General features: G+C 45.6%; 1 protein-coding gene across 1 annotated transcript in view; it reads right to left on the bottom strand.

The window, feature by feature from the left end:
• Window positions 1–316: 316 nt before the first annotated feature.
• Window positions 317–19,776, bottom strand: part of gcm2 (glial cells missing transcription factor 2) — a 54,820-nt gene continuing 35,360 nt past the window's right edge. Inside the window, exons 4-5 of the mRNA XM_078535287.1 lie at window positions 2,911–3,036; window positions 317–1,204 (exon numbers count right to left, since the gene is read on the bottom strand). Of these exons, the coding sequence (XP_078391413.1) occupies window positions 317–1,204; window positions 2,911–3,036 (1,014 nt within the window). The remainder of the gene's footprint in view (window positions 1,205–2,910; window positions 3,037–19,776) is intronic.

Raw genomic sequence — 19,776 nt, 5'->3', positions numbered from 1 at the left:
CTATTTTCACGCGCTTTTTTAAGAAAGATCTTGGAGTTTATCCTGAAGGTCCCAAATTAAATTACAGGTTTTTAAGCATCAGAGATAAAGCACATTCTAATTAAAAATGATGCTAACATTATAATACCTTTTTGATACAAACAAAGTTTTCTGTTTAGCATTCTGGAACATTCAATAACACTCTGTCACTTGCAAACCAAATCTTGAGTGGATTGAAATTCCAAAGGAGCATCATAAGCATGGTCTTTGGGTGACATCTAAGCTCAGAAGGATGAAGGAGAAGAGAGCCAAGGTGAAAATTTTGGTCAGTTCATTTTCAGTATTCTCCAGTATCATATCTGAAGGGATGAGCTAATCGGTCAGTGTAGGAGTTTGTGGAATAACTTCCATATCTGTAGCTCTCCAATCCCTCAACCCGTTCTGTTTTAGAGGGCACTTCCTGTTGATAGGCTGTGGCTGATTTGATCATGCCATTATCTTCCTGGAACTTTGCCTCAGGGTAAATGGTAGGAGATATGGTGTCTGCCAAGTGATTACAGTTTGGAAGATTTTTGGCATCACAAATATTGTCACCAAACTTAGTCACAGGTTTATAAGTTTGATAGGAAACTTTAGTAGTTGTGGTTATGATAGTCTGCAGAGCTGGAGGAGTGGACCCAGTGCCACCTAATCTGCAGGGGTATTCTCCATTGTAGTAATGACTCGAATTGGGTGTGATATGGCCACACTCATTCCTGTCTCCATATCCTCCTTTTAATATCTGCTTCCATCCGTGATGTTTGCTTGGCCCATCAAAGTTCCGGTCATGGACATTCAGATTGCCCATACTATGCTGGGATCCATTAAGTTGCATACACATCTTTCCTGAGTCAGTTTCAGATGGTATATTACTAGAATCTTTATAAAGAGCTGAATAAGAGTTGGAGCCCATGTAGCCAGGCATAGTAAAATCATAGCCACAGGAGCCTCGAGGTACATAGATCCTTGGGTTGGGGACCTTCTGAAGTGGGGAGGCTGTTTCCACAAAACTGCCGCTGGGATCATAAGCAGGCTTGAAAGGTTCTGCATTTTGAAAGGGTGAGTAATGATGTGATGGAATAGGGAAGTTTGATTCTGCTATTATGCCAAATCTGTCTGGAGCTTCCATACAAGGCATGTGGTGGAGGCTGCTGAAGGGACCACCACTGTCATGGTATCTACTTGCCTGAAGAAAAGCAAACAACAAAAATATTAACTATAATAAACAGTGCGAGACATATAGAAAATGTTGTGCTTTATCCTTTTGTTAAGAGATTGCTTGTAATGCTGTCATTTACCAACATAATATTTGTTTTTCTGTACAAAATTCAGAAACTTCTCTCCGAAAAAATGTTCTAAAAGTGAATTTGATTAAATATAAAATGTTGCCAGTTTCCTGGTGGAACAAAGATTTGTTTTAGTTTCCCTCACTCCAGAGTCAGTCTTATGACATTTCACTACTAGCAGCGTGTGTTGCACAATTTGGGAGATATTTTCTGCTGTTTAACTATAGTGGTAGAGACAGGAATTAAAACTAATGACAGCAAACAACAGGATATGTTAAAATCACCATATATTTTTTGTTCTAAGTTACTTCCAAACTTTTATCCTCATAAAAAGAGTAGTGAAATCAATAATATTTTTTCACAGAAAAATTGCTTGATGAAGCCTTATTAGTGAAAGCTTCCACAGAAAAGCACATCAATTTCCTACTGGAGGGAACAAAAATGACCAGACAGGACTTAGTTCATACTTGGAATTGGAATCAGTTCAATAATAGGGGAGTCAAATACTTTGGTGGAAAATCTATTCAGCATAGATTTTGCTGAAAATTTTATTTTAAGTTGCACTGTGTTGCCATTTATGAGACAAAGGTGCCCAGAAGGACAACCTCCACTGGCGACTAAGTGCCAGCCCAGTGACAGGGCTAATAAATAGTCCATTGCTTTGACCTGCATTTTAAGTCAGTTGAATAATGCTCAGCGATGAACAATTTCAATAGATGAGTAACAAACTGATAATTAATTATTGTGTTGCTCAACTCTATATTTTATTGTAATGGGAAGAGCTGGTTTAAGAATCTTAGCTACTCTGAGCATCAAGAACATTCTGGGTTCCTCCAGACCCTCTGCACAACCCCAATTATACCTGGTGTAAAGCCCACATAATCAGCCCCCACCGACGTCCCCTACTACATAACCCATACAACCATCCCCCAGAACCCTTCCACTACCCTTATATCCACAAAACACAAACATGTAGTAAAAATGCATGCAGAAATAGTTACATAGAATATTTCTACGCTGTATCCACATGAATGAAAACTATATCACATTTATGCGTAAATGAAAAAGATCAAACAAATATATATTCACGCAACAAAGAACTCTAAAAATTAGCTTTTCAATTCCTTATTGTTAAAATAAACTTACAAATGAAACTAGGCTTATCAATCATAGTCAAAGTCACATCAATTTAAAAAAAATAGTTTTACCTAATCAAAAACATGTCACTGTAGAAGCTCTGCAGAAGTTCAGTTGAAACCTCAGAGATTGGAGACCCAAAAGGAAACTCTGCTGCCTCATTATAAATAGGGTTTCAATTTAAAAATCCCAATTAAATCTTGTATCATTCAAAATACAGAGATGCTATATTACAGAAACAACCATTCGGCCTAGCCATTCCATGTTGGCATTTCCCTACCATACAGATTCTAATTTTTTGAAGTAATTACTTAGTTTAGGGGTGAGGGTGGTTTGGGAGATGGAAAGACCGTCTAACAAGTGCTGCTGCACAGCATTACCATCCAACTGAGTAATTAGTGGAATATACTATCCTGTTGCAACATTGATACCAAATTATGAATCAAATGTCTTCTGATGTGTCCCCTACCTCCGATTCCATATGCCTCTTTTTATGTACAAAATGTGGGGAGGACATTCGTCTCTTAACAGCACTTCTTCTTGCTTCTGTTTCTGATTTACTCTCTGGTCTTGGATGATCATGTACTCCTTTAGCCTGTGTATTTAACATGTAAAAGTTGAACAATATGGCCTTTACATAGCCCCTGACCAACAGTACAAAAGTCAATAAAGAGAAACAATTTATGTTTATAAAATATTATTAGGGTGACCGAAACATACTTCATAGTTTCACATGATTGTACTTGGAGAATCTGTAAATAATGACATTTATGATCATTATTTGATCTCAATAAAATAAAAATGGAATGTGACATAATGACATACATCTAAGAGCCCAATTCAAACCAATTACAATGTATGAAACCCAGCTATACTAGTTACATTTTCAAATGCATGCTTCTTGTATGGACAGGAAACCACATACATGATTCCTGTGATTTTTCCATCCATTGGAAAAAAATATGGAAAGAGTGTCAGTGATTACAGCAATAGGGTCAGAGCAGGGGAATGGGACTGATTAGATTGCTCTAGAGAGCCAGTTTGATGGATCAAATGGCCTTCTTCTGTGCAATAATGACTCTATGGGCTGAATTTTGTTGGGATGGTGTCGGCCCTGAAGGCGGGCCGGAAAGGCAGGGGCAACCCCACCTCAGCTGTTTTCTAAAGCCTCGACTCAATTCTGTGGCAATCAGGCAATGAACTGGCATCAGAGCTCCTGTCTACTTGAAGGACGAAAACCTGCTTCCAAGTGCTGTTGGTTAGTTGGAGAGTTGGCTGCTCTCCAGTCCCAGCCGTGCCACTGGGAATGATGGTCACTGCTGGAACTGCACCCGGTCCAGAACAGCGTCTTGGAATTTTCCCTGGGACCAAGGTAAGTAGGGCTGGGGTCGCAGAGGCTAGTCATGCAGACCCTGGAGAGAGAAGAGATGTGGTTAGTGTGACAGGAGAGAATGTCTCGCGGTTTGGCCCTTGCTACTGGGGCAGCCTTCTATGGTCCACAGAGTGGGAGAATACCAACAGCAGTGGGAAGAGCCCTAAGCGATCGTTCATTGGCCAATTTTCTGGCAAGCCCCTTCCCCAATTGCTGGGTCAAATTTTTCATTAAAGAGATTAAGTGCGGTGGCGAGTTGTTTCGGCGGCGCCCATCCTGCTGGCCAGAATGAGGGATCTCGTGCCCAATTCCGTGCTTGGAGGGTCATTAATTATGCAAAGATGCATATAAATCTGAATTACCTAGCAGGTTGGGAGCTGATTCATCCGCCTGTCATCATCTGGCAGGTTCAAAGGCCCAGGCACCATATTTAAAGGCCAGTCCAACACACAATCTCTCTCCAGCCCACCAGAGATGTCTTGCATCCAGAAGAAAAAGGCTGAGAGCCTCAAGAAGAAGGCAGCACCCCTCTTCACCCACCAGGCCCTCCAGGCCTTGATCAGAGGGGTGCAGGCACACAGGTAAATGCTCTATCCCAGAAATGGCTGCAGGAAGCACAGCAGCCTCACCTCCCCGGCCTGGGAGACCATTGCGGAGCAGGTCACCGTGACTGGCATCCACGTCCGAAGTGCCACCCAGTGCACGAAGAGGATGAATGATCTTATCTGCTCCGCCAGGATAAGTCATCCTTCAGCTCGCTCCAATATCAAACTCTCATCATGGCATCATGCACTCAAACGGTTACTCTCTTCAGGGATCTCACACAACCATTAGCAGGGGACACTTATCAACACTCATTCCCTCACCGAGACATGGGATTAAAAAGGGGATAAAACCATGGATAAATGAATAAAAATAAAAACAAAATTAAGTGGATAAAAAAATAAAAATGAATGTAGAAGGGGATTAAAAAAGGGGGCGAAGATGGAGGAGAGAGTTCATGGTCTGAAGTTGTTGAACTCAATGTAAAGTCCGGAAGGCTATAAAGTGCCTAGTCAGAAGATGAGGTGCTGTTCCTCCAGTTTGCATTGAGCTTCATTGGAATATTGCAGCAGGCCTGGAGATCGAGGCCCCCTAGACAGACCAGCACCACCAGTGTGAACCCCCAGACTACATCCAAAGATGAAGCCCCGAAAGGACATCACAGTGCTCGCACACACCCTCCACCAGTTCAGAGCACACACGTCGGGGGCGGGGGTGGGGGGGGGAGGCGCGGGGGTGGGGCACAGTTGTAGATTAGGCTCAGGCTCACTTTCTGGGGAACACCTCACTGACACGTCCCTGCAGCAGTGGGAGGTAGTGACAGCCCAGGTCTCCGGCACTCGGAGGGCTGCTGGTGGCCAGCCATCCACTCAGTCCAAGTCAGATGATGCCTCTGGAAGCGGCCGCCAAATCAATGCTGGAGATGCAACAACAGGCAGCAGAACATCAGGCAGAGATTCGACAGTCACTCAGCAGACTAGAGCGAACAATGGAGGAGTCCAGTCGCGCATGTCTGATGTTGTGGCTCCGACATGAGAGCGCCTCAAGGTCACCTTGGGAAGGTTGGCGATCACCAGGGAGACCTTGGTGCAGCAGGTCTTGCTGGATTTGTGCTTGGCCCTGCACTCCATGGCACCATCAAGATGTAGGTGACATGGGGATGAGGCACCTTGATGCCTCCAGGTGCACCACCTCCTATAGGAGTCAGGGTGGGATGCTCGGGCACCCACAGGGAGGACGAGCGGCAGCCGGACACCCTGGGGGCTTCCTCTCAGGACACACCAAGGCTGTGCAGCCGCTCACAGCCCCCTCTGTCTGTAACTCAATCCATATCAGCTTCTCAGGCTGCCGAGGGCGCTTCTGCCTCTCAGCAGGTGACCTTTATCAGGCCAGTGATCTCCAGGCCCCAGGCTAAGGTCATCACAGACATCAGGATGTAGTAGTCAGCAGGCTGCCTCCACCTCTTCTGCAGATGTCGGGTCTGTACCCAGATGTAGTGCTAGATTTAGGAAAGTTAAGAAAAATTGATGTCACTTTTGGGTGACAGGCGTGCTAGACATGTAAAGAAATTGCACTTCTGTGAATACATTTGATGGTTATGTGAATATTGTTGGCAACTGAAGGCATTGTGATTTTGTACTTTGGAGTCCTCTTATTTCAAGGTTTAGCCTTCCTCCCACTCAGTGATAGTGTCCCACTGTGAGATTCACATTCCTGTGATGTCGACCTCATTTGAACTAGCCTCAACCCCTTGTGTGATGTCAGTGAGATGTGTTTAAATCTTGATTGGAAATGTGTGATGTTAGTGTTTCTAACCCTTCTTCCCATTGAGCAATGGCAGCTCATCAACATTGATAATCTAACGGCATTTGTGTCTCCTCAGTGGTAGTGGCAGAAGAAAAGACATGCACGGGAGGAGGAGATCCCTGGGCATGTCCACATCTCAGTCGCAGCAGTGTTTCCATCATTAGATGGCAACAAAGGCTTCAAACTCTTCTCTTGCATCAATTTTGTTCCTAAGTGGACTCTCAGTTCCCAGAGAGAACTCACTGATAGGGCCCCACGGACCAAAGCAAAGATCATGGCCTGGCGATTCATGAGGCCAGAATGCACAAATGTGAATGCTGGATTCATTCTTGCTGCAAGTGGTTAGACATCCCCTCAGATGAAAGAAAATGGCATTGAGGGCTAGAAGAAATGTGGCCATATTCCCTCACTTTAGTATTCCTGGAACACAGCGATTAACGTATCACAGGCACGTCCCCATATCTTCCTTCCTCCATGGCGTGATCGCGCTCATACTGACCCTCAGCAGCCTTCTGAGGTTCCTGGGCCTCCAGATCCTTGGATTCTGAGGGCGACGCACTGGTATAGTTAGCCCGCGTTTCAGTGGGTACGTCTTATCCCCAAGCAGCCATTCCTGTAGACATAATGGCTCCTCAAAAATCTCAGGTACCTGGGAGTGACTCAGGATGTAGGAGTCATAGCAACTCCCAGGGTACCGTGCACAAACATGCAGCATGTGCTTCAGGCAATCACACACCAGTTGTATGTTGATGGAGTGATAGCGCTTGTGGTTTATAAACATTAGCAGCTGCTGCCTTGGAGCCCGTATAGCCACATGGGTGCAGCTTATTGCACCCTGCACTCTTGGGAAGCCTGAGATGCGGTGAAGCCAGTTAATCTCGCAGCCTGGCTGTCTTCATCCAGAGCAAACCTGACATAATGATGGGCCTTCCTGTAAAGGGCATCTGTGACCCTCCTTTATGCATCAATGTGTTGTGGACTTAGAGATGCCACACAGGTCCCCTGCTGATCCTTGGAAAGAACCAGGGGCAAAGAAATTGAGCGCTGTGGTCACTTCAAAGCCACTGGCAGGGGATACCCTCTAACTCCACGTGGCATCAGGTCTTCACGAAGAATGTGGCATATGTGATGTACCAGAGCTACGGACAAGCACAGACATGCACGGCATTGCCTCTCACTCATTTGTAAATAGAAGACTCTTGGACGATAAACCCTAGGTCTGGCAAGTCAACCCCATTGTCTGGGTCTCTCCTCCTGATCCTCCTGTTCATGTTGTGGCTCCGCTTGACCATGTCCCTCCTGCTGGAGCTGCACGCAGAGTCGCCTCTCCCTCCTTTGCCTCCTCCATTGCATTAGGGCCCAGACAAAGGCAGGATTGAACCCTGGATCCGTATCTGCTTTTGCCTTCTCTCTGAAAGGAAACATTGAAGACATTAATGATTCAAGCAGCAAGAAAGTGAAGCTCAGAGGATGACACATTTGGAAACTGTGAGGGTCCATAGTTTTCCCTGCCCTACTTTCATGCTGGCTGATGCTGCCTTGTCCCTGAGACACTAGCACACACATCCAGGTGACCAGGATGGCATCGCAGATGTAACATCTTGAGTCCTGCGTGGGATGCTAAAGTTTAATTGAGATGAGTGACCCAACCTAGCTCTGTGCTCCAATCCCTGATGTGACATATTAATGACCAATCAGTTGCTCATGGTCAATGAGTGGATGCCCATTGGCCCATTAGGAGTGTCACATCTGGTGAACACGCGACAGACCTTCATTAATGGAATGCCATAAATGATACAGCTGTGCCTCCTGCACTGTTGCCTGCATTCCCAAATTCTACATTCCTATGTGTTACTCTTGAAATACAGCAACTGTGATGTGAAGCCACTGAGTTCTGAGTAGCCCTTTAATAACGCTAATGATGCCATTGGCTTTAAATGGCTTTTATCGCAAAGAGGTCTTCCTCCTTTCTTTCTAAGCAGATTCCTGTTCATTCCTGTGGCAACAAAAGGTTAGAGGGTGACCCCAGAAAGGCCCCCCTCATGTTCGCCATTCCCCCCTGACTGCCATTCCACAGCCCTCCCTCCCCATTGCCCCTCTCATGTTCGTCAACCCCACCCTCGCCTCACAGTTGAAGTGTTTCTGAAAGTGGAGGCCTGCATGAGTACCACAGCGCAGTGGTGTTCCCCGAGACAATGTAGCAAAGAGCAGGAGCAGACCAGCCCTACAGCCCATCAGAATGGCATTCATCGCTACAAGACCGGCGCAGCGTTATGGCAGGTAGGCTATGCATGTACCACTCACCTTGAAGTTACAGCAAACTGAGATCCGACTTGTGCACGCCACCCCTTTTCAAATAGGTTTGAGGCTGACATGATTGGAAAGATTGAAAGGCCTGACAAGATTCCAGCGAGCAGCTGTTTTAATGAGCATTCATGACATGTTAATGAATGCAATTGCATTTACACCACTAGTCGGTGGACTAACTGACCCACCATAAATCCACCATCGGGATAATTGCAAGCTGTTTTTACACCAGCAGATTTCCAATTTTTTGCCTGCCACTGGTTTCTCCACTCCCATCTGTCACGAAACCTGCCACGGGCGGGATGGGAAAATTCTGACCCCTGTCTCCTATCTTTTTCCCAAGTGCCACATTGAATTCCAACCCATGATTATGATTTCCCTACTAGTGAGCAAAGCTGAGGCTAAGAGAAATGGCATAAAATGTAATGTTTTTCTACTTGTTCCTATTGCATAATAATATTACATTCAATAATTTTACAATCTACATAACATTAGGCCTTTTTCTCAATCAAGTGCTCTCCCATTGTTCTCTGTGTGACACAATGAGAGTTATGGGATTTTCTTTGTGTAATACTTTCTCATTATACTCCCAGCCATTTATAATCTCCGTGCCTATGATCTGTGTAAAAATGAAACAAGACCCGAAAATGTTGGAGATACTTAGCAGGTCAATCCTTGTCTGTGGAGAAAACAGATAAGTTAAGATATCAAGTTTTTCATCACTAGGTTTGAGATCTAATGAAGAGTTAACCTTAAATCTTTGCTTGTCTCTCCTCTCCACAGATGTCAACTCTTCATCTGAGAGTTTACAGCATTTTCTGTTTTTGGGTTGAATTTCTAGAAGCTGCAGTATTTTTGATTGTTATTTATATGACACAAAACTGGCTATCAACAGCCTCAGTACATCGGATGATGACACAAAAACTGAGCCTATTCAGGGAATCTTATTTAAACCAGAGGATGTTTGGTATGGGAAATGGGAATGAATTCAACTGGTGCTCTAGTGGGGTTGGGCTTAAAATACAATTGAGGTAGAGTAGAGGGAATCCAAGCTTGCTATTCCCGATCTAGGACTGACTAATGCTCAACCTGGTCCCTGAACTGATCAATTTCCTAATGCTAGAGAATTCTTTTTTTTAATTCATTCATGGGGAGTGGGCGTCACTGGCTAGGCCAGCATTTATTGCCTATCCTTTGATGAGCACACAATAAGGCACCGAAGAAAATAACAAAAAATATGGTAAATGCACTGCTACAGGTGCACTTACACATCCCAATTATTTAAGTGATCCCCATCTTCCAGATTTGGCAGAGCTTCAGTGGCATGTCAAAGTGGCAGAAGAAAGTCCTGTCTCGTCGCACTTCTGTCACCTCAAATATGGAATTTTCAAGATCTGAACTTCATTGTGCCTGACAAAGCTATAGGGAATCTTATGAATTATTTTAATCTAGGGAGTACAAGGTTAACTGGAGTCCTGTGTGTTGAAGTTAAGAAATATTGACTCTCACCATAAAATAGTCGGAAAGTTTTGATCCTTTGTGTTTGTGCTAGTTAATCTATGCAGTCTATTCTTTCAGGCATGTTGATTGACATGTTACATTTCAGATAGATTGTTGTTTGCCTTTAGATCTCTTGTACTATTTAGAAATGTGTTCCATGAGATTTGGTAAATATTTGTATGAATGCAAATGCATCTTGTAAGTCTTACCATCTGTTGCCCATGCCTAAATTGCTCAGAGATAGTGATGGTGAGCCTTCTTAAATCACTGAGTAGCATTGCCATCTACCTGATAATGTGGAAAATTGCCCAGGTGTGTCCTGTCAACAAAAATCAGGACAACCCTTGTTGATTATCATCCCATAGCCTATCATCAGCAAAGTAAAATTATAGAAGGAGTTGACAACAGTGCTGTCTAACACTCACAGATCTTAATACCACCTCTGTCTTGAAGTTATCCAAAGCTCTGCTGTCCTAACTGTCACTAAGGCCCATCCACCCATTACCTCTGTATTTGCTGCTCGCTGACCTACGTTGGTTCCTCAGTAAGCAATGTCTCAATTTTAAAATTTTCATCCTTGTTTTGAAATCCTCCTGTGGCCTCGCCCACACTCCCTGTAACCAGCCCCCCCACCCCCACCCCACCCTATCTCTGTAATCTCCTCCAACCCTTCAAGATATCTGCACTCCTCTAATTCTGGCCTCTGGAGCATCCTCGATTTTAGTCATTCCATCTTTGGTGGCCATGCTTTTGGCTGTCAAGGACCTAAGCTCTCAAATTCCCTCTCCAAACTTTCCTAACTTTCTATCTCTCTTTCCTCTATTAAGATGCTCCTGTGCAACTACTCTTTGACCAGCTTTTGATTAGCCATATGATGTGTCAAATTTTGATTTATAACACACTTGTGAGGTGCTATCTAAATACAAGTTGTTGTTGTTGTCCAAACATGAACACAAGGAGCAGGATTTTCCCTTCGTTGGGCGGGTACAGTGGGTGGGCCCGGGAACGGCCACAAAATGGACCGCTGCCTGTGATTGGGCCCTGACCGCGATTTCACACTGGCTGGCCAATTAACAGGCAGCCAGTGTGAAAGGCGCGCTGAAATGCTCAGCGCTGCTGGGGTGGGGGCGGGAGGAGCACACACTGAAAGCTCCCTGAAGGCACAGAGCTGCCTCAGGGAGCTGAAGATTTTTAAATACAAAAATAAATATTTTACAAATTATATAAACATTTCCCCACATGTGACTCAGTCACATGAACAGGGACATATTAAAAATGATGTTTAAAATTTTTTATTTCATTGCTGTTGGAAACCTCACCCCACCCATGGATGATGTTTCCTAAATAGTGCAAAGGCCACCTGACCTATTCACCTGCCTGCCAACCATAAGGTTGGACGGGCATTGAAAAATACAAATTAATTACTTGCTTAAAGGCCTTAATAGGCCTCTTAATTGTCAGCGGGCGCGCTGCCGACTCTTGTGCACACCTGCCGACCGAAATATCACGCGAGTGGGTGATGACATCGGGACGCTCGCACAATGTCATCGTGCACTATTTTACTCCCAATCAGGTCAGGCACGCATCCGTCCATGGGACGTAAAATTCTGCCCGACAGATGAAATCCAGAGATAAGATGAGAATAATGACTCTTGACATCAAGCCAGCTTTCGACTGAGTGTAGCACTAAGGAGCCCTGATAAAGCAGAAACCAATGGAGCTCTCCACTGCCCAAAGTTCTCCACTGGCTAGAGTCATGCTTGGTACAAAGGACGATGGTCATGGTTGTTGGAGAATCATCTTGAGTTCTTCAGGGCAGCATTTGAAGGACATCTTCAGCTGCTTCATCAGTGACCTTTCTTCCATTGAAGTACCAGAAGTCTGGCTGTTTGTTGATGATTACACAATGTTCAGATTCTTTTGTAATTCTTCTGATAATGAATAATTTATGCATCCATGAGTAACCTGAGCTGTGTTGATAAGTGTTGTGTTGATGAGTGGCAAGTAACCATTGCTAAGTTCCCCATCATCAAAATTCTAAGGTCACCATTGACCAGAGACTCAGTTAGATCAGGCACGTAAATGCCATGCATATTAGAGTAGGTCAGAGGGTAGGTATTCTGTGGTAAGTAGCTCATTCCCTGACTCTCCAAATCCTCCCCACTATCTAAAAAACACAAGTAAGGAATGTGACGAAATACTCTCCACTTTGCTGGCAGTCCACTTGATCGGTAACATGTCCACCACCTTAAATATCCACTCTCTCCACCACAAGTGGATTGCGGTTACAGTGTTTAATATCCATAGGGTGCACTATAGCAACTTGCTGAGGGGTTTTTGCTATAACACCTCGCAAAACCATGACCTCTACCACCTAGATGGAGAAGGGTGCAGGTGCATAGGAACACTATCATCTCCAAGTCCCTCCAAATCGTACAGCATCTTGATTGGGTATTTTTTCATCGTCACTCGCTCAATATCCTGGAACTCCCTACCTAACAGGATTGTGGGAATAGCACCATATATGGAGCAATTCAAGAAGGACACCACCACCTTCTCAAGGACAACCAAAGATGGGCAATAAATGCTGGCCTTGTCAATGAAGTCCATGTCCCAAATAACAATTTAAAAAAATAGAAATTATGGAATAATTATTTGGTTAAAAAATGTACAGCGGGGCTTAATAATAAATTTAGATTGTGGCTTTTACAACTGATTACTGGAAATAAAATTGTAATTCCATAAACTGCCTTTTGTCTAATGTCATTTGCTGATTGTCTTGTGTTGTACTGCAAATTCATTGAGAAAACTTTAGAATCCGTTACAACTATCATAGGAGCAGGATTTTTACCTCGTCGGGCAGGGGCGGCAGGCGGGCCTGGGAGCGGCCGAGAAACCGACCACCGCCCGCGATAGGGTCCTGATATCGATTTCACACTGGCTGGCCAGCTAATGGACAGCCAGAGTGAAACGCTGCTGGGGTGGGTGTGGGAGGTGGGCAAACACGGATGTTCGCATATGCGCACAAGTGCACACAATGAAAGTTCCTTGAGGCACAGAGCTGTCTCAGGGAGCTGAAGATTTAAAAAATCAGAAATAAAAAACTTAGCAATGTTAAAAATATGTCCCCTCATGTAAGTCTGTCTCAGGGAGCTGACTTTGTCACATGAGCAGGGTCGTGTTATAAATGAAATTTAAAAATTTTTATTTAATTTTTAATTGCTGTTGGAAACCTCATCCTGCCCAAGGTTTGCTAAAAAATCCAAAGGCTGCTTGCCCTTTCTGCCCACCCACCAACCATAAGGTTGGACAGACAACGAAAAATGCCATTCAATTATAGCTTTAATGGCCTTAATAGGCCTGTTAATTGTCAGCGGGCACACTGCTGACTCCCGCACGTGCCCGCTGACTGAAATATTGCGCGAGTGCATGATGACGTCGGGACTCTCGCCCAACATCTTGTGCGTCATTTTACACTCCAGTGGGTTGAGCACGCGCCAGCCCACTCAGCACAAATTTCTGCCCTAGATTTACTTAACAAATTGGTAGTCCAACACAAAAAAATGAACATATGATGAATGAATGAAGATGTCTTCCACAGCACAATCTCCATACAAAAGCGACATAACTAAGAATACACACTGGCTCATAAATTTTGTGAGTTGCAGCAGAATGTAAGAGAAAAATGAACAAAAAATACTAACAGATGGAGCATTATTTGACTACAATTGATGTAGCCATATATTTCACTCTTCCTAATCATGGGTGAAATGTCCAGTCACATGCTACAAAATATGGTCGCCTTTAACATTGGCCATAACTCCCGAGCTCCAGGTCAGTGTATCTAGTGGGATACCCCAAAGATGTGCTGGGGAATCGCCCCAGGATGTTTCTAGGTAAGGATTGCATGGCAATTTCCCAGGGAATGCAAACTTCTTTTGGGCAATTGCCATGTACTGGCAACCATGTGAAAATGCAATTTAAATCGCAAACTCGGATGGTTCCAACTGTCTTACCTCAGTAGTTACCCAGGAATAGCTTGAATTAAAACCACTTCTAGCTTCTGGGTAACTATTGTACAGACCCACAACGATCCCCATGGGACTCCCCCAATGCCCCTGAACTTCAGGGAACTCCTCCCTTGCCCCAACTCCCCCCCACAAAGAGACTCCTCCACCCCATGACATCTCCTCCACGGGAATCCCTCCCTGCCCCACGAGATCTCCCCAACCCTGAACCCCAAGGGGACTCTCCACAAACCATGGCTACCCTCCCCATGGAACGCTCCCACATCTCAACTACCCCCCCCCAAGGGTAATGCCCCCCACGGGACTCCTCCAACCCCCCAGGGGACTCCCCCCAAACCCTGACTACCCCACAGACCCCGACTATCCTCCCCCAGGCCCAACCTGATCTCCCACCCCAGCTGTCTGAACGCCCCCCAACTACCCAACCCCCCACCCCCAGGACTTCCAACCCCGACTATCCCTCACCTGGCCCGACCCGACTGGACCTCCCCCACCGGCTGTCCAACCTTCCCCTACTCACTGAGTGCCCAACCTCCCGTCACCGAGTACCCGACCACCACACCCCTCCCACCCACCTCTCCAAATTCTAACCACTTACCTTATAAACCTACCTTCTCCCTGGCTTGATAGTGGCTGGACCTTTAAACTTACCTGACTTGTCAAAGCGGAGGTTAGCATTCTTAGGGCCCAGCACAGAAATGGCCAACAGTGCAGGAAGAGGATGAATGAGGCTGCACTCCACCAGGGTGAGTTACTCTTACTGCAAATTAACACTCATAACAGGCAGTCTTAAGTGTACGAGTGCACAGCAATGTCAAATAGGAGTTTGGATTGCAGCACTCACCAGCAGGTGGGACATCTGCACGGAATGTGTGACAGCCACTTCATGCTCTCAATCTTCTATCAGTTGCAGGACATTTTGCTTCTTAATCACTTTCTGGGGTGGGGTCTGCAGCTGCCATAGGCATGCATGCTGCTGAACTACTCATGCAACCATTGGGATGACAATAAATCCTTCCGTCTTTCTGCAGGAAAAGAATGGCTGCAAAAAACGTGAGCGCTCCCAGACCAGAGGTGGATTTCCGACATTCAAGTCGTCACCCTGTATGAGGAGATGGTAGCCGAGCTAGCCAGGAAGAAGCAGGAAGCCAGTGAGGATGCATCCAGCCTGCAGTTGTCAGCTGCGACCATATGGTGAGACATTGATTTAAGAAAGGAGCTTACTTAGTCAATCACTAATTCTTTCTTTTCTCCATTCCAGGTACTGGGGGAGGTCACCAAGAGAGACCAGTCACAGCCCCATCTCCAACCCACCTCTGAGAAGAACGCTTCAGAATCCTCAGAGGATGCACTGTCATGGTGTTCACCTGCGTCCTCCACCAGCGCAGATCCATTTACCTCGGCGGGCCCATGTTCTCGAGTAGGTTCACAATCTGCTGAGCACATTATTGAAACAATGTCTACAGCTGGCAGAGGAAGTGATGGCCAAGGTCTCTGACACTCGGAGGACTGCTGGAAACCAGGCTCCTATTCAACTCCATGCAGATGAGGAGCCTCTGGACTGGGCCTGATGGAGCTGAGACCTGATGGAGATGCACAGATAGGCAGGGGAACATTGGGCAGAGTTGCCAGAGGCCAGGCACAGACTGGACCGAAGGCTGGAGGCGTCCATCCATGTCTGTCTGCTGTCATGGCTCCAGCATGTGAGTGCTTGTCTGCTTCCATGGAAAAGGCGGTGGTTGCCTTAGGGACCCAGGTCAAGCAGAATGCACAGAGGCTGTCGGATATGTGCTCAGACCTGCATTACGTAGCTTTGGCTGTGGGTGCAGAGCAGGTACCCCTTCTCCTCAGGGAGTCAGTGGTGCCATTGGGTACCCACAGGGAGGAACAGAACCAGCCAGGCACCCAGGGGCTTCACCACAGGACACTACCGCTCCACCTCCCATCTGCCAGTGACCCCATCACCTCCAGCAGGCCAGGCCAAGGAGTGTGTCTCTTGCACCTGAGCAGGAGACCATTAGCAGGCCAGAGCCATCCAGGCCTCCAGCCACCAGAGGGCGGCCACCAAAGTCATTACAGTCAACAGGACATAGCAGTCAGCAGGCTGCCTCCAACTCAGCTGCGGATATTGGGGCTGCCTTAGTTGTGGTAGGCAACAAAAGATTAAGAAGGACTGAAGGCACACAGGTGGTACAGGTATACAACCATTGTATATAGATTTGGCACTTGTAAATATATGTTCACTTGTGCTCTTTGGAAGTTTCCTGGATTCCATCTTGCTGCTAGTTGCTTCAATGCTCGCGCCATTTAAAGATCTGGAATGTCCTTTGAGAACCATCTCTCTCCCACCATCCTTGCCCATAAACAACCCCCACCCCCAACCAGTCACAGGTCCTCTAGACCCAACATGAAAGCCCTTTCCTCCAAGCGTCGCTGCACTCTAGCATTCCCTCGCTGCCTCCTCCACCTTCCCCAGGCAGCCTTTTGCTTCTCCAAAGAAGGAGAAGGGGCACCTGCACTGCACCCATGGCTAGAGCGACAGACTGCAGGTCCAAGCACATATAAGACCATAAGACATAGGAGCAGAAATTAGGCCATTTGGCCCATCGAGTCTGTTCCGCCATTCAATCACGGCTGATAAGTTTTTCAACCCCATTCTCCTGCCTTCTCCCCGTAACCTTTGATCCCCAAACAAGAACCTATCTATCTTGGTCTTAAATACACTCAATGACCTGGCCTCCACAGCCCTCTGTGGCAATGAATTCCATAGATTCACCGCTCTCTGGCTAAAGAAGTTTCTCCTCATCTCTGTTCTAAAAGGTCTTCCCTTTACTCTGAATCTGTGCCCTCGGGTCCTAGTCTCTCCTACTAATGGAAACATCTTCCCCATGTCCACTCTATCCAGGCCTTTCAGTATTCTGTAAGTTTCAATCAGATCCCCCCTCACCCTTCTAAACTCCATCGAGTATAGACCCAGAGTCCTCAAACTCTGTTAAGCCTTTCATTCCTGGGATCGTTCTCGTGAACCTCCTCTGGACCCTCTCCAGGGCCAGCACATCCTTCCTGAGATAGGGGCCCAAAATTGCTCACAATATTCTAAATGTGGTCTGACCAGAGCCTTATAAAGCCTCAGCAGCACATCCCTGCTTTTATATTCTAGTCCTCTCGAAATAAATGCCAACATTGCATTTGCCTTCCTAACTACCGATTCAACCTGCAAGTTAACCTTAACAGAATCCTGGACTAGGACTCCCAAGTCCCTTTGCACTCCAGATTTCTGAATTCTCTCCCCATTTAGAAATTGGTCTATGCCTCTATTCTTCCTACCTAAGTGCATGACCTCACACTTCCCCACGTTGTATTCCATCTACCACTACTTTGCCCATTCTCCTAACCTGTCCAAATCCTTCTGCAGCCTCCCCGCCTCCTCAATACTATCTGTCCCTCCACCTGTCTTTGTATCATCTGCAAACTTAGCCAGGATGCCCTCAGTTCCTTCATCTAGATCATTAGTGTATAAAGTGAAAAGTTGTGGTCCCAACACTGACCCCTGCAGAACTCCACTAGTCACCGGCCGCCATCCTGAGAAGGACCCACTTATCCCCACTCTCTGCCTCCTGCCAGACAGCCAATCTTCTATCCATGCTAGTACCTTGCCTCTAACACCATGGGCTCTTATCTTACTGAGCAGCCTCCTGTGCGGCACCTTGTCAAAGGCCTTCTGGAAGTCCAAGTAGATAACATCCATTGGTTCTCCTTTGTCTAACCTACTCGTTACCTCCTCAAAGAATTCTAACAGATTTGTCAGGCATGACCTCCCCTTGATGAAACCATGCTGACTTTGCCCTATTTTACCATGCACTTCCAAGTATTCTGAAATCTCATCCTTAATAATGGACTCTAAAATCTTACCAACGACCGAGGTCAGGCTAATCGGCCTGTAATTTCCTGTCTTTTGCCTCATTCCCTTCTTAAACAGGGGGGTCACATTAGCGATTTTCCAGTCCTCTGGGACCCTCCCTGACTCGAGTGATTCCTGAAAGATCACCACTAACGCCTCCACTATCTCTTCAGCTATCTCCTTCAGAACTCTGGGGTGTAATCCATCTGCTCCAGGTGATTTATCCACCTTCAGACTTTTCAGTTTTTCTAGCACCTTCTCCTTGGTAATGGCCACCATACTCACCTCTACCCCCTGACTCTCTATCCAGCAGCCACTGTGCATCATGCTGGACCTGGGTCTCTAAGTCTCCCCCATTTCCACCCTTAGCTTGGCTCCCATGTCCCCTGTACCCTTACAGCCTATCCCGCTTCCACCCTTCGCCTGCCTCCCATGTCTAGCCTTCATAAAGCTTGTCCTGCCGATGTGAGAAAAGTTGTGAGTGGTCTCCAAGAAGGCCAAAACAATGTCTACTCACCTCAAAGTTGTGGATGAAGTGAAGCTCACCAGATGCAAACCACTTATATACAAAAAGTGAACGTTTTAGTTCCTTGGTAGCGGGGAACTTAATTTGGCGGGAGAACTTAATTGCACCGAGGTGGCCTTTTAATGAGCATGCATGAGATGCTAAAGCATGCAAAAGAGCTTCCCGACATTGTTCATTGGGAAGCTCGACCCATTTTTAACTTACCTTTAAAATCTCGAGAACAAAACTTCTTAAAGTTCATTCCGACATCAGGAAACTGATTTTTGGCCTCACACTAAATTAGGTTCCCCTGCCCACCAGGCTTCCTGCTGCTTGTGGGACTGGACTATTCTGCCCATTGTTTCTGAAAGATTTCCCACTACTGTGGTTAAACTGACTGGCTTGTAGTTCCTGGGTTTATCCTCATTCACATCTTGAACAAGGGTATAACATTTGAAATTCTTCAGTCCTTATCTAAACGAGATTAGAGGATTATGGCCAATCCTCAATTTCTGCCCTTATTTCCATCCAGTCCAGAATTCCGTCCAGTCCTAGTGACTTATCAACTTTAAGTACAGCCAGCCTTTCCAGTACCTTTTCTTCTTCAATTTTTAATCCATCCAGTATCTCAACTGCCAACTCATTCACTATCACTTTGACAGCATCTTCTTCCTTGGTAAAGACAGATGCAAAATATTCATTTATTGCCTCAGCCATGCCCTAATATTCCCCACACCCCCTCTTATCTGCTATTTATATGCCTTTGGAAGACTTTTGGATTTCTATTTACGCCAGATGTCAGTCTCTTCTTGTAATTTCTCTTTACTTCTATTTCTTTTTTTAATTCCCCTCTGAGCTTTCCAAATTCAGCCTGGTTCTCACTTGTATTATTAGCCTGGCATCTATGTATGCCTCTTTTCCTGCTTCATCTTACACTCTATCTCTTTGCCCTTACAGGGAGCTGTGGCTTTGGCAGCCTTACTTTTTTCCTCTCAAGAGAATATACCTTGAATGTATCCAAACAATCTCCTGTTTAAAGGCAGTCCAATTTTTCTGTTACAGTTCTACCTGTCAATCTTTGGTTCCAATTTACCTGGGCCAGATCTGTTCTCACCCCAATTAAGTTGGCCATTCTCCAATTAACTACTTTTACTCTAGATTGCTGCTTATCTTTTTCCATAACTTATCTAAACTTTTTGATACTATGATCACTGTTTCCTAAATGTTCCCCATTGACACCTGATCCACTTGACTCATCAGTTTCCCAGAACCAAATTCAGCAATGTCTCCATGCTCATTGGACTGGAAACATACTGATCAGAAAAAAATTCGCCTGAGCACACTTCAGAAACTCTTCACCCCCTTTGCCATTA

The sequence above is a fragment of the Cetorhinus maximus genome, chromosome 3 (assembly GCF_964194155.1).
Source record: "Cetorhinus maximus chromosome 3, sCetMax3.hap1.1, whole genome shotgun sequence".
In the NCBI taxonomy this organism is placed as follows: Eukaryota; Metazoa; Chordata; class Chondrichthyes; order Lamniformes; family Cetorhinidae; genus Cetorhinus; species Cetorhinus maximus.
Note: the sequence above shows the minus strand (reverse complement) of the source record. Positions and strands in the feature narration are given on the sequence as shown.